General features: G+C 43.7%; 1 protein-coding gene across 1 annotated transcript in view; it reads right to left on the reverse strand.

Annotated features, from left to right (window-relative positions):
* Window positions 1-14,993, reverse strand: part of LOC146209762 (cytochrome P450 3A14-like) — a 133,030-nt gene that overhangs the window by 48,515 nt on the left and 69,522 nt on the right. The window contains exons 9-10 of the mRNA XM_084587452.1: window positions 13,792-13,861; window positions 3,837-3,945 (exon numbers count right to left, since the gene is read on the reverse strand). Coding sequence (XP_084443578.1) covers window positions 3,837-3,945; window positions 13,792-13,861 — 179 coding nt within the window. The remainder of the gene's footprint in view (window positions 1-3,836; window positions 3,946-13,791; window positions 13,862-14,993) is intronic.

Raw genomic sequence — 14,993 nt, forward strand, 5'->3', positions numbered from 1 at the left:
CATTCCCCGCAGATCAAGGTCAGCAGAGGTCGGACCAGTTGCGAAGCCGGGCTGTAATCGAGAGGATTGTAGCTTGTCGAAGCGTTGACAGGTCGTAATAATTGAATCAACACTTGAAGGATTCTGGGCAACTAAGGTATGATATGCCATAGCATTGATCCCTTTTCAGACGTGGTGCACACGTTCAGGTTCCGTCATGGTGGGACTAATGCGCCGACAAAGTGCAAGAACAGCCTCTATGTAAGACGCATATGATTCATCGGGACCTTGAAGGCGGGAAGCGAGCTTGTTTCTCGCGATCTCAGTCCTAACTGCCGGGTCTGCGAAGTATTGGCGGAATTGCTGTTTGAAAGTGGTTTAGTTAGTAGTGTGGGGTTCGCGATTAATGAACCAGTTTCTGGCGACCTCAATTAGATAGAACGAAACGTTGAGGAATTTCAAAGCATCGTCCCACCGGTTATAGGCACTGCAGCGTTCATATGTGTCAAGCCAGTCATCCACGTCTTCGTCACGACGACCAGCGAACAGCGGTGGGTCGCGTTGACGTGTGGGCAGAGTCGGAGGCATCGGTGCAGCTGAGGTAGAGGGTCCGGCCGGGTCGGGATTGCTCTCGGTGGACATGATTATGGTGGTAGTTGCCAAACGGCGACCGGAACGTAGCTCCAGCGAGAGGCAGCAAGGGGATCGAATTCGACCTCCACCACTTGTGAAAGAAGGCTAGGTTGAGACGGCAAGGTCGTGACGGTAAGGCCAGCGATGCCTTGTCTAGCGTTTTAATCCGGTGACAAAACACAGGCGCGTGCCGGAGCCGGCGCCGCGGGACGATGATGATGGTATGTACAAATGAAAGAGGAAGATCATGGCATGTACAAATTAAAGAACATCCACGGAAGGCTCACAATATATATATATATATATATATATATATATATATATATATATATATATATATATATATATATATATATATTTTGACCGCTTGAAAGAAACCAACATCTGGCATTGGCAAGGGCGTCCTGGTTAGCTATTGGCAGAAACATCTGAAAGAAGACACGATCATTTGTTTCTTTCCTGCACTTCATTCTGTAGCATCATCATAACACTTTTGCAGTTTGAAACATTTTTATTAAAAGGCTGTCATTTTTTCTCACCGTGTTACCCAAAAGAGTTTGAAAGATGTCGCACTAGTTCTAGAAGTCGCAGTGTTAGTATAGTTTTGAAATGCTATTGTTATCATTAAAGTAACAGACTTAGTTGCTTCAATATTGTTTATGCAGGCAACGAATGCCGCTCATTTGGACAGAAAATTTTCATACTGTCAGCGAAGCATACGTGCCGCAATGCAGATTTAAGGGCATATTCTCCTCCCGAAACAGTGTTCGTCAACTGTGTGCTCTAATTTTGAAACTCAGTTTACGGATGTGCTATGTGCGCCGCAGAGCAAGAGTGTTTTTTGGTCCAAGAAGCAGTGAAAAAATCTTTAGAACAATATGATAGCTCGGCCCCGATTACATTCCCTCTTATCACAATGTAAGGCGTATGAAAGCAAAATATTGGCCGCCTATACAATGTATTTTGACGACAACATAATTTCATTAAAATTTTATACTTTTATCCGCTTCAAAACGGCTTTCGTAGGTTTCTGTCATGTGAAAATCAACTAGCCGAATTCACACACGACATCCTTCAGTACATGGACGACCGCTTACAAATTGAGGCCATATTTCTTGACTTTTCAAAGGCATTTGACCGTGTTCGCTATAATCATCTACTAGTTAAACATGCCTCCCTTGGAACCCCCAAGACATTCCTTATCTGGCTTGAGAACTTCCTGAAAGGCCGTGTACAGTTTACATCCGTCAACTGTCATAACTCATCGCTAATTGACGTAACATCAGGTGTCCCTCAGGGTGCTGGATTGTCGCCGTTAGTATTTCTCATATACATAAACGACCTCCCAACTAACACAAAAACAAAACTTCGACTCTTCGTGGACGAATGTGTCATTTATAACGCTATCACAGGCCCTGAGGACACCATTAGGTTTCAAAATGACATCGCCAAAGTTGGATCATGGTGTGAGCAATAGCACATGCCGCTTAACCTAAGCAAATGTCTTTCTCTCGTACGCGCAGCTCTGATAACAGCACATATTGTATCAGTTCCACTCCCATTGCTCGAACATCATCTTTTAAATACCTTGGCATCCGCCTAACATCAACTTTATTAGGGGTTACTCACATTGAAACAATATGCTCGCAGGCTTCACGCACTCTTGGTTATTTACGGAGAAATTTACAGTCAGCACCACCCCTAATCAGACAGCTCGCATTCCAGACCTATGTTCGCCCAAAACTAGAATATGCTTCATCCATCTGGCACCCTTCCCAAGCATACCTCGCTAATAATCTAGAGGCCATCCAAAACCGTGCCCCGCGATTTATCATGTCACAGTACTCACGTGAAACCAGCATCACAGCCCTAAAACGAACTCTTTCCCTCCGAAGCCTTCAATCACGCCGCATTATCTATGCCTCCTTCATTCTTTTTTTTACTATTCTCACAACCGGCACCCTCTCCTGCAACCTCCCTCAAAATGTCCCGTCGATTTAATCACAGTCACCCGATAAATCTGATTTTTGGCAGCACTGCAGCAATGAATAACTCTTTTTTTCTAGATGCAATAGCCAAATGGAATGCTCTACCGGACGTTATTGCTTCATGCAAAGATCGTGAAGTCTTCCGAGCAAAACTAACAAGTCACCTTCAGTGTTCTATTTGACAATGCACTTGTATATTTTGTTAATGTCTGTTGGTTGGTTTTGTTTTCTTTCTTTGTTTTGTTTCTTGAACTGGTGTTCGTATGCTGTTATACAATGTTATTGCCACCGCTTTATGTAATGCCCTCGGACCTTTAAGGCTTCAATAAATTAAATGAATTTTTTTTTAAATTCACATGCGCGCACGTGCTCGCGAAATGCGCGCGATGCGCTTGCGCTGGACGGCGCCGCGTGCGTTTTGCCCCTTGCAGCATGGCCGCCGCTGGCTCAGCCGGCTTCACCCGCTCGCATTGGTGCCCATGGGGGACCGCCACTCCAGAAGTTCTATGTAACCTCCTTGGTCAAACCTTGTAGCCGCCACGGTCATGTGCGGATTTGCTCCGTAGCTGATGCAGAGGACAAGGGTGAAACTCCGCCTTTTGATGGCGTATCAGACAGCGCCATATGTGCAGCTGAAACTGCATTGCACCACGCCCATATCACCAGAAACTTTGTAGCAGGTAAATATCGCATAAAAACAGCAAATAAATCGATTTTAAAAATTAGGACAAAACGCCCCTCTTTTCACGCTATAACGGATTTAACAATATTATCACCAAATGTTTACTGCTATGCAATTGGGCCTATATTTCGCGCCTTTGAATTATTCTGCAATACACTTTTAAGGCTGACGACAATACCGAGAAAGAGGGGCTAAGTATTCTCAAGTGTTCTAACTACACATTTTCTCTTCATTGTCCACGTGCGTGCTCCGTTCTTCGCTACGACAGCGCGGGAAATGTTTGGAAGCATCAGCGGTCACCACGTTTAAATACCACCGCCCCCCTTCCTCTGAATCATTTGTGTCATAATTGGGTGAAATATTAGCCGCGACCACAGTGATGTACCTTGCGCGAGCGAGAAAAGCAAGAAGCGGGCATGCCTATGTTTTATTTTGAGACCAGCTGGCTAATGCAATGCAGCCTCAATATATCCGCTAAATGAAGACTGGTAAACTGAGAGGGTTATTCTTTGCTCACGTACCGACACTCTATTGGGCCGCTTTCGATCACTTACCTTTTCCGCGACCACGTCCTCAATCTCTCGCCGTACCTTCTTCTGGACGTCTGGGTACTTGGCGAGGACATAGGCCAAGTAACTCAGGCCCGTTGCAATTGTTTCGTGCCTGCGTTTAAGTACGACAAATGCATACATATCTTAATTACTACCACAGCGCTTTATTTGTACTTGCGCAACGTTCCACCTGTCTTAGGAGCTGCTACAAAATGCTTAACTACTTCAGGTACGCATTGAGTAAGGCTGTTTGAACATTACTGACAATCATTCTGTACATTTCCGCGCTTCTGATTATACTACAAGGCTGTCAATTGAATAAGGCGCTATGGCGCAGCAGGCAATGACGCAAATGTGGTTCAATGTTCGGGCTTCATTAACAGCCAGGAATAAAAGGAAGTCTATGGCCTTAGAAACGGAAGCACGTTTCCTCTAAGATACAGATGACTAGACTAATTTCAAAGCTAATGTTTAAAATTACTACTTTCTAAATGGCAAATGGTCTGTTAAAACCCAAGCTATCACGAAAACTAAATTAGTTAGCATATTAAAATACCACTCTAACGACACTTATGCAACGTGCAGTGGAAACTACAAGCTCAACACTCATCGAGACGCACAGTTGCTGTTAAATCTAGAAATGAGAGAAATAAGGTGCCTTAGAAAATGCACGTGATAAAAACAATGATATCTATCACAGGTGCCTGCAACCAATTTTTTTGGAATCCGCGCTTACGTTGAAAGTGTTACTGGCCGCCCAGCTGAAACCTCTTCTTCGGAATAGCTTTACTACCGATAATACGAAACAATTGTTATACCACCCAAGAAAATATGACAAATTGAAAAAAAAAAAAGAATAATGACTTCTGTACTACTTCGAGCAAAGATGAAACATATAGCTTGATGCATTAAGAAATAAAAATCTAGCGAGGAGCGAAAAGGCATAAAACATGAGGGAGCGTTTCCGTGCTTTTTTACTATTGGTTGTTCAGCGCTTCAGCTGTTATGAAATATAGCTCTCTAGAACCACATTAACACATTGCGGAGCTACTATGAGCTCCGGCCTAATATTAAAAAAGAGAATGTTTAGAAAATATACCGTCTTCTCATGATAATAATGCATTACAAAATGGTCTAAACATTACACTAGTATTTTAGCCTATTTTCTAATTACCATAATACATTAGTTTTGTCAATGCAATTGTAAACAGGAACAAAAAAAATAGCGTTACATAGCAGTCATGAAATGAGTGAGATTATTTTTTTTAGCTCATGGAGGGCTATTTTAAGTAATGCATCAGGTCGAGACCATTATGAAGTCATTCAATCATTTAACAGTTACGCATAAACTGAAATTAAAAGAGCAACTGTGTTGCTCCTAGGCCGCCTGGCATGTTATACGTGCTGCAATCTATCACCTATATCGAAACGGTGCTCTGTGCCTGTAAATATGAACATTTAAAATCAAATTTAGAGCCCGATTTTGTTTCATTTCACAATATATAGCTTTGTTGTTGAACTATTATAAAGCTTCATTTACGGAGCATTAGTATTGGTTCTAATCACATACGTAAGACATCTGAGGAGAAACTGTGACATATAGAATTGCCACCAAAATAAGCTCGTGCAAATGCTGCGAGAACGGATTTCACAAAACGACAGAAACCCGTTGCTAATCGAAGTTTTTTTAATTTTTTAATTAGAAATACGTGGTTTCTTTAGCAATATTACCAGATAAAGACAGAGTTGTTTTTTTTTCGTGGTTACACGAGCAGCTATTGAGGAGAGACAGCTGTACATAATTTCGTTATTATTTCCTGTCTCGGTGAGAGCCAGTGCAAACACGTAGGCTAATATCGTCGCGCAATATCGTCGCAAAGTCGCGCAGAGCAGAGGATTCAAAAAAAGCAGCTCTAAATACCTTGAAAGCAAAGACGTACTGTTAGCAAATTTTTAGCCGCTATTTTCAAACGACCAGGTAACAATAAGGTTACAGTCTGTTCTTCAGTTTGAGTACGACCGCGTCCGCTACTTAGAGGGTTATTGCTATAGTAGCGTATGGTATGGTAATATATAGACCAAAACCTATCTGTGACGTAAGCAAGATACAGTGGCGCTTGTCTCGCCAAGCTGTGGCAACTGGCGCTGAAAAAAAGGCTTACGCCAATAGACCAACACCGATCTGTGACGTAAGCACGTTGCGGTGGCGCTACTGTCGCCAAGCTGGGCCGACTGTGGGTGAAAAGTAGGGTTAGCGCCCTTAGAAATACACTGAACCGAAAGATTTCAAAGCAGTTGTCTCATTTCACAGGGCACATATGATGTCGTAATTTAGCACATAGCAACCATGAACATCCTAGAACAGATCGTGAAAGTATGAAATCTCATCACCAAGGCGAAGTATTTTTAAAATGTCGCGAAACGTATGAGGGTGCGAGTTTGGAGGGTAACACATGTAAACACAACTTACCTCCACATTTTTTTTTTTGTTCAGCAGCGTTGAACCCTACTCATGTTTTAGTGAACGTCTTGTATCACGCTCCGAAATCATGTTGCATGGCACACTACATTCACTTGCAAATACTGCAAGTCTGGCGATTTGCGGGACCGTTTACAGCACGGTAAACTGACCGCGAAGAGTTGCAGATGACAATGCACCACCGGCGCTGTCGCTAGCAGACGACCCGGAGCTGGAGGCGGCTGGAGTGGGTATCGCCTGCGCCCTGTCGTCTGCTGCAATGGGCGATTCTCGTTCGGTCCATATTATCGTATTGCCTTTGGCAACTGCTTTTTAAATGTTACACTGTCTAAGATGTATCACTTCAGCGACAGTGTTATCAAGCTAATTTACTCCATGCGGCAACATATCCGACTGTAAACAAAACTACGCGATTCGCTACTTGAGCATTTTGGGGGTGTCCGGATTCACTACACCGATTATTCGGGGAGTTTTAAAAGTAGACCGCCTCCGCAATGACGAAGCATACTTCTTCAAAGCGCTAGCCAATGTTTGCCGACCGGCCACCACAGTTCTAGTGCTCACCGAAACGAGAAAAATGTTGCGGTAAGGTGTGTTTATTTGTGTTTTTATGGGTCGCCCTCCGACTCGCACACCCATACTTTTCGCGCTGTTTTAAATATACTTCGCCTCGGTGATGAGATTTCATACTTTCACGATCTGTTCTTGGCTGTTCATGGTTACTCTGTACCGAATAAGGACATCATAGGTGTCTCGTGAAATTAAAAAAGCTGGTTAGAAATATTTCGGTTCCATGTATTCTTATGGGCGGTAACCCGTAATTTTCATCCCTAGTCGGCTTCGACGCCACGAGCGCTCCTTTGCTTACAAACACGGTGTTGGTCTACAGAAATAAGCAAAAGGTTTGAAAACAGTGTTCAAACCTCAGTCACCAGCGGCTGCGGAACAACTGACCAAGGAGGCGGTCAGACCTGTGACGCAGCAGGGGTACTAAGAATTCCTGGCTCCGCTGGACAGGCCGCCATTGGAAACTGACCCTGCCAACGTTTAACGCTTGAACCCCAGCTAGTGAAGCTGGTTTAGCAGTGCTGTTAGAGGAATTAGAGAGTATGAAATGGGATACCTAAGGGCTTAGTGAGGTTAGGAGGCCGAATGAGGCATATACTGCACTAAAGGATGGGCATGTACTGTGTTATCCAGGTTTACCAGAGAGGCGACAACTAGGAGTAGGTTTCCTTGTCAATAAGTATATAGCGGGTAATATAGACGAACTCTATAGTGTTAATGAGAGGGTGGAAGGCATCATAATTAGGCCTAATAAGCGATACAAACTGAAGGTTGTACTGGCCTATGCACCTCCATGCAGTTATGATGACCAGGCAGTTGAAAGCTTCTACGAAGATGTAGAATTGGCAATGCGAAAAGTAAAGACGCAGTATACTGCACTAATGGGCGACTTCAATGCCAAGGTAGGGAAAAAGCAGGCAGGAGACCAAGCAGTAGGTGACTATGGCTTTGGTTCTAGGAATAGCAGGGGGGAGTTACTAGTTGAGTTTGCAGAGCGCAATAACTTGCGAATCATGAATACCTTCTTCAGCAAACGGAATAACCGGAAATGGACATGGAGAAGTCCTAACGGAGAGACTAAAAATGAAATCGACTTCAGAATGTGTTCAACCCCCAACATTATGCAAGATGTAGCGGTAATCGGGAAAGTGCGATGCGGTGACTACAGGATGATGATGTCCCGAATTAGCCTAAATCTGAAGAAAGAACGCAACAGATTAGTAAGAAAGAAACCCATCAACGAATTAGCAGTGAGGGGGAGGGCAGAAGAGTTCAGGATCTCGCTACAGAATAGATATTCAGCTCTAAACGAGGATGGCGACATTACCCTAGAAGCAATGAACAATTATTTCAGAGATATCATTACTGAATGTGCGGTAGAAATAGGCGGTAGGATAGTTAGAGAGGATGCCGGCAAGCTGTCTAAGGAGATGAAAGTTTTGATTAAGAAACGCCAGAGTATGAAAGCTTCCAATCCAACAAACTAGATTCAACCGGCCGAGATATCAAACCTAATGAATAAGCGCAAGATGGCCGATATAAGGAAGAATAACACGGAGAAAATTGAGCATGCTGTAAAGAACGGGGAAGCCCTAAAGCGGTAAAGAAGAAATTGGGCATAGGCAAAAACCAGATATATGCGATAAGGAACAAGGCGGGCAATGTCGTCACGAATATGGACAAGATAGTCAAAGTAGCCGAGCAGTTCTATACAGATCTCTACAGTAGCCAAAGAAGTCAGGACCGTAACGAGATTGGCGGTAGAGAAAAACAGTCAGACGTTCCACCAGTGACGAAGGACGAGGTCGAGAAAGCGTTAGAAACTATGAAAAGGGGGAAATCAGCTGGGGAGGATCAGATAACTACAGATTTGCTGAAGGACGGGTGGGATATCGTGTTAGAAATACTGGCCACACTGTATACGCAGTGCCTGGTGTCATCCACGGTACCGAAACCATGGGAGAATGCAAACATTATCCTCATTCATTAGAAAGGGGACCCTAAATACCTTAAAAATTACAGACCAATCAGCTTACTGTCTGTTACATATAAGATATCTACTAAGGTATTCGCTAATAGAATCAGGACAACCTTAGACTGCAATCAAGCAAAGGATGAAGCAGGTTTTCGGAAACGGTACTCTACTATCGATCATATCCATACCATCAATCAGGTGATAGAAAAATGCTCGGAATATAACCAGCCCTTATAAATAGCTTTCATTGATTACAAAAAAGCAGTTCACTCAGTTGAAACCGCGGCGGTGATGCAGGCATTGCGAAATCAGGGGGTAGACGAGCCGTACGTGAAAGTGCTGGAAAATATATATAGTGGCTGCACAGCAACCATAGTTCTGTGCAAAGAAAGTAACAACATTCCCATAAAGAAAGGTGTTAGGCAAGGATACACAATCTCCCCAGTACTAGTCACAGCTTGCTTAGAGGAAGTATTCAGAGACATGGAATGGGAACAGTTAGGGAGAAGGGTAGATGGAGAATACCTCAGTAATCTGCGATTTGCTGATGACATTGCCTTGCTAAGCAACTCGGGGGATAAACTGCAAATAAAAGGGAAAAGTAGAAAGGTATGCTTGAAAATCAATATGCAGAACACTAAAGTAATGTTCAACAGCCTCGCGAAGGAACAGCAGTTTACATTAGGTAGCGAGGTACTGGAAGTAGTAGGCGACTATGTCTACTGAGGACAGGTAGTAACCGCAGATCCGGACCATGAAAAAGAAAGAACAAGAAGAATAAGATTGGGATGGATCGCATTTGGCAAGCACTCGCAGATTATGACTAGCAGCTTACCGGTATCGCTAAAGAGGAAAGTATATAACAGTTGCATCTTACCTGTACTCACCTATGGGGCTGAAACGTGGAGGCTAACCAAGGGAGTTCTACTTAAGTTGAGGACAACCCAGAGGGCTATGGAACGAAAATGGTAGTGGTAACATTAAGCGACAGGAAGCGTGCAGAGTTGGTCAGAGAATTCACTCAAGTTACCGACATTCTAGTGGAAATTAAGAGGAAGAAGAAATGGGCATGGGCAGGACATGACTGCGAAGAGAGGATAACCAATGGTCTCTTAGGGTAACAAACTGGATTCCAAGGGAAGAAAAGCGTAGCAGTGGGCGGCAGAAAGTTAGGTGGGCGGATGAGGTTAAGAAGTTCGCAGGGGTCAAGTGGATGCAGCTAGCGCAGAAACGGCTTAAGTGGAAAAATATGGGAGAGGCCTTTGCCCTGCAATGGTTATAGTCAGGCTGATGATGATGAAGATGATGACGAAAATATGGAATACAAGTCGGGTGCACCATTCATAGCAACACAAAGAAAACTTACCAAAATAATTTTACGGTTTCGGAGAGCACCGATAAAGACGGCAGATAGTTAAAACTTAGCGGATGTTTTGAAGAAAAAGTATGACAAATTATGCTATGTCATTTTAAAGGCAATCAACTTTAAAGTCACTCGATAATTGTTCATTGCAAAATTGGCATATCACAGAAAAAGTAGTCCGCTGGGTGCTCTTGCCACAGCGACAGCTTCTCCTGCTGTCCGATATGCTGCCGGGCAGGCTTGATATGAAAATATAAGCTTAAGGCAGTCCTAACAATGCAAGATAAACAAATAGCGCTCAGCAGCAGACAACCAAGATGCCCTGCCTGCTCCCACATGTCACTTTTGCGCACGCGGCCATTTTGCCCGCACTCCACACACACACAGAGAACGACCTAGCATAGTTTGTCACACATTTCTTCAAAACTCTAGCCAATGTTTAACGCCCGCCCACCTCTTCTCTCTCTTATCTCGGTGTGACGAGACAAATGGTGCGGTAAGTTGTGTTTACATGTGCCCCTAATGTTTGCCCTACCAAACCGCATCCCCATATGTTTCGTAGTGATTTAAAAATGCTGCTTCTCTGAACTGGCATTTCTTGCTTTCACAGTATGTTCTATGATGTTCATGGATGCTCTTTGCCAAAAGACGACATAATAGGTGCCCTGTGAAATTAGAAAGCTTTTTAAGTATTTCACTTCCATGTGTTCCTAAGGGTGCTAAACCAACATTTCACCCCCAGTCTGGTGTGGCTTCGCGAGCGCCCCCTTAGTCTGTAAACACGATGTTGGTCTATATGTTATGCTATTCTATGTTAAGGTATGGTATGTGTGGTATACTATAGTATGGAATGAGTCGTATAGTATTTGGGGCTTAGATGCAGAGTTGACATCAGACATGCCACTGAGGATATACTCATGCTACCTTCCATAATATGCATTGGCTACCCACTGAACACTGGCTCGTTTAATCATTTCACAATTGTAAGCATATGCCCGCTACAGGTGGGACCCTTGCAAGAGATGCTCTTCAGCAGCACCAAGCTTTAGCACTGCGCAACCTGGGTGAAGGTACGCAGGTAGCACAAAGTGGGCTATGAAGGATGGGCCCTGGTGGGCCTGATGTAGGCAATGCAGGACAGCCCCGGTGGGCTCAATGTGGGTGCTGCAAGAGGGGCCGACGTAGGCCCGAACGGGGCTGTCGACAAAGCCCCAATTGGCCCCACTAGGGGCCGCGATGCAGGCAGCCCTTGCGGGGCTGCCCACATTTTTCCGGCGTTGTTAAAAGGGCACATCCCGCCAACTCCCCGCGATGGTCCTACTTTGGACTGATTTGGGCAGCCGCTTTAGAGGAACATTTTTTTTTCTATTTCAGTTAGCCCCTCAGATAATGACATATTACCAATCCGGGTTCTCTAGCGCTAGCCGCACTTGGGCTTGCCCACATTATTCTCATACGGGTCCGACGCAGCAAATTGAGGGAAAGCCCTTGCCCAAGTTTTCCCAATCAATATTTATGCACATAATTAAGTAATTATTTTATACATGTCTGCACTTTCTAAACAGCCGCAGTATTAAATTTTACAATAATTCATAACATTCGTCTAGCCGAAATGACTTCATATACATCTTGTTCAGGCTATGGAGATGTGTGTTCTGAGCAGTAATATTGTGCTGGGAGTTGCAGGCTGTCCAAAGCAACCACATAAGAGGCAACAGTTAGCAATCAGTTTGTTTTAGTATTTGTAGCGCAATTTGCATGAGCGTGAGAACTAAAGCCATGTAAATTTCTAATCGACTAAACATGGCAACAACTGTTATACAAATCATCTATAATAGTAATTTAGGGCAACATATAATGCAAATAAAAGTTAGAAACAATGATTACGCAATTGCACGCACGCCTTCCAGCCCCATTACGGCCGATGTGGGACCTACAGCGGTTTTGTGTAGGCAGCCCCAATTGGGCTGGGTGTTGGTTTTGAACCTAAAGCTCACTTGCTGTTGCACGTGCCTTCAAATTCCCCACAAGGGACCAATTTTGGTATCATGTGGGCCCTCCCGCCTTCCAGCCCCATTACGGCCCACGTGGGATATAAAGCAAATTTATGAGGGCAGCCCCAATTGGATGGATGTTGTTTTTGAACCTAGCGCCCACCTGCTGTTGTACGGGTCTTCAAAGTCCCCACAAAGGACCGATTTTGGTACCATGCGGGCACACCCGCCTTCCAGCCCTATTACAGTCTATGTGGGATCTAAAGCGGTTTAGCTAAGGCTGCCTCATTTGGGCTTCACGAGGGCTTGCCCAAATTGAGCCCTTATTCATATTTCACCTGCCCTCAAGTAACCTACAATGAGCCGATTGGGGCAGCATGTGGGTATGTCCGTTTTCTTGCCCCACTACGGCCGATGTTGGTCCCACAAAGATTTAATGGGGGCGGCCTCATTTCAGGTCTATGAGAGCTTTCCCTTAAAAAGCCCACATCTAGGTTGGATTGCCCTCAAATATCCGCCAAGGGACCCTTGGGGTCTGGATGCAGGAATGTGCTCTGCATTAGCCCAAGAAAAGGCGCTATGGGACCCATGCAGGAGGAGCAGGGGCAAGCCCAAATGGGGCTTGCCCACTTTTGCCCCATCGGGGACCGATGCAGGTTTTATGATGGTTGCCCCAGCCCCACTCGCCTACATCGGACCTACTGGGGCCCCACATTCTGTGCTACCTGGGTAATTATCAGCGTGTTGGTTCTCAGTGCTCTAGGACACACAAACGGTTGAAAAAACATGAAAACGTTTTTAACGTTTTTTCACAGCCCCTATCATAGCCCTGCTTAATCATTAGCGTCATGCCTTACTGTTCAGCTCCTAGTAACCGAATGTTTTAAGAGCATGCTAGGCCTGGAACTGCAAACAAGACATTGTGGTTCATACATCTGCAGCCTAATAAACACGTTTCTTTCGAGGACAGTCTGATCAACTAGCTCTTTGTATTATAATGCTTGCAGTGAAGAGCAGATATTGTTCTGTGGACCACCTTTGAAAACTTGCCATCAGAAGAACATCTGCCAGTGTTTCATTTACGTCGTTTTATTACTGACCTTATATGTAGCCCGCAAAGGCAAATGCTACAACGAATCTACACCAGTGGCCCGCCTCAATTAAAGAAAATGAATTTTTGTGGAGCACGTTAAAAAATATGCTCACGTGGCGACATTAGCATTTCGCTGTTTTTAGCCTCAGACCACTAAATAAACCTGCGTGTTTGGCAGCCTGGCGGGAATACTTTTCTAGGCTCGTCTTGAAACGATCTATACAACCAACTTTACGAAGAAATGGAAGAAAGATTTACTGATAAAAATTACGAAAAAACAAGTTATCAAGCTTTACTAATAAAAATTACGAAAAAAAAGTTACCTAGGCTAGGTCTCAAAACATTTACCTACACTTAATCTTTACTTAACTAAGACACTGCGTCTTTCTAAGTCTTCTTTGGCGCTTAACTGAGACAATTGTTTACTTTGTGTGTCCCGACTTGTCGTTCTGTAATGACTAATTCATAGCTGGGCTATAAACCTCACCCTGCGATAAAAAGCGTAGCCGCGCTGGTGATCAATTCTTCCACGTTCAGCTCCCTGGAGTTTGCCATTCCTATTGGAAATTAAAAATAACCACTGTAAGCAAAAATAAACAAAGTTCTAACTATGCATGGTCTCACAGCATACCCGCTATCGGTTAATACCGTTTGAAGATTATTTAATAATGAGGGATCCGGCATGCAGTGTCCAGCTATATGAATGAAAGGCTGATGTCTTGTGCACGATTAGCGTAGTATTTTCTTTCACGTAATACAGCTCATTCTTGCGAGAAATAACTAAAACAAATGTTTACTCTGCAATTAGGCCTCTTCAGCTGCGACAGAATGTTGAATAAATTCTTCTCAAAATAAAATTGTAATAAGATATTCTGTATTATCTATGCAAGTCAATTTGGCATAGACAGATAAAGTATTGCTCAAGAGGTTGTGCTCATTTTGCATGAAGTACAATGTGTTGCCTCTAATTACAATGTTGTACCTCATCGGTTGTAATCCTGAGAAAGATAGGAATCCATCGTCAAGAATAGCTGAGAAATACACTAAACTATTGTGAGAATAATATATAACAGGTCTAAAATGTAATGTTTACTTTTTATTAGTTATCTATAAATGACAAATGAGCTGGATTAATTATGAGGCACCTCAGATTGATCAAATGTACCAAGTGCTCAGCACAATCGGCAAATGGGTCAACATGCGAAAGAACGAAATAATTGCAGTCCTTACTGACGGAGATTACATGAGGCATTAATAGCGAGTATTTAAAAAAAAATTGACCAACCTTGCGCAAGCGTTCATATTCCTGATAAAAGGTGTAGCTGCGACTATTCCAGCTCCAACTTCCCGGTGCCCATGATTATAGGCGCGAAAGTTTGGTTTCCCTTTAATTCGTTGGTTGGCTACTTGTAAGCCTAACTGCGATGGTTTAGTGCGCTACTGCGAGCTGTTAAACCTGGAGAAGTCCATATATCGATCGGGAAGTGGCAATAACGTTTATGTTACGCAATTTTCCTTAATATCCTATTCGCCTCTGCGAATGGGACCACGGCACTCCCAGGTCTTCAATAGATTTGCAACTGATACCATTAGCCTAATTTCTGTCAACATTGAGCCATTGTAGAAGGTTAATGTAGCAGATGTTGAATAATATTTACTTTGCAATATTCGTTGTCTCATGCATACCCG

The sequence above is a fragment of the Amblyomma maculatum genome, chromosome 1 (assembly GCF_055883805.1).
Source record: "Amblyomma maculatum isolate TAMU_Amacu chromosome 1, ASM5588380v1, whole genome shotgun sequence".
NCBI classification, from domain to species: domain Eukaryota; kingdom Metazoa; phylum Arthropoda; class Arachnida; order Ixodida; family Ixodidae; genus Amblyomma; species Amblyomma maculatum.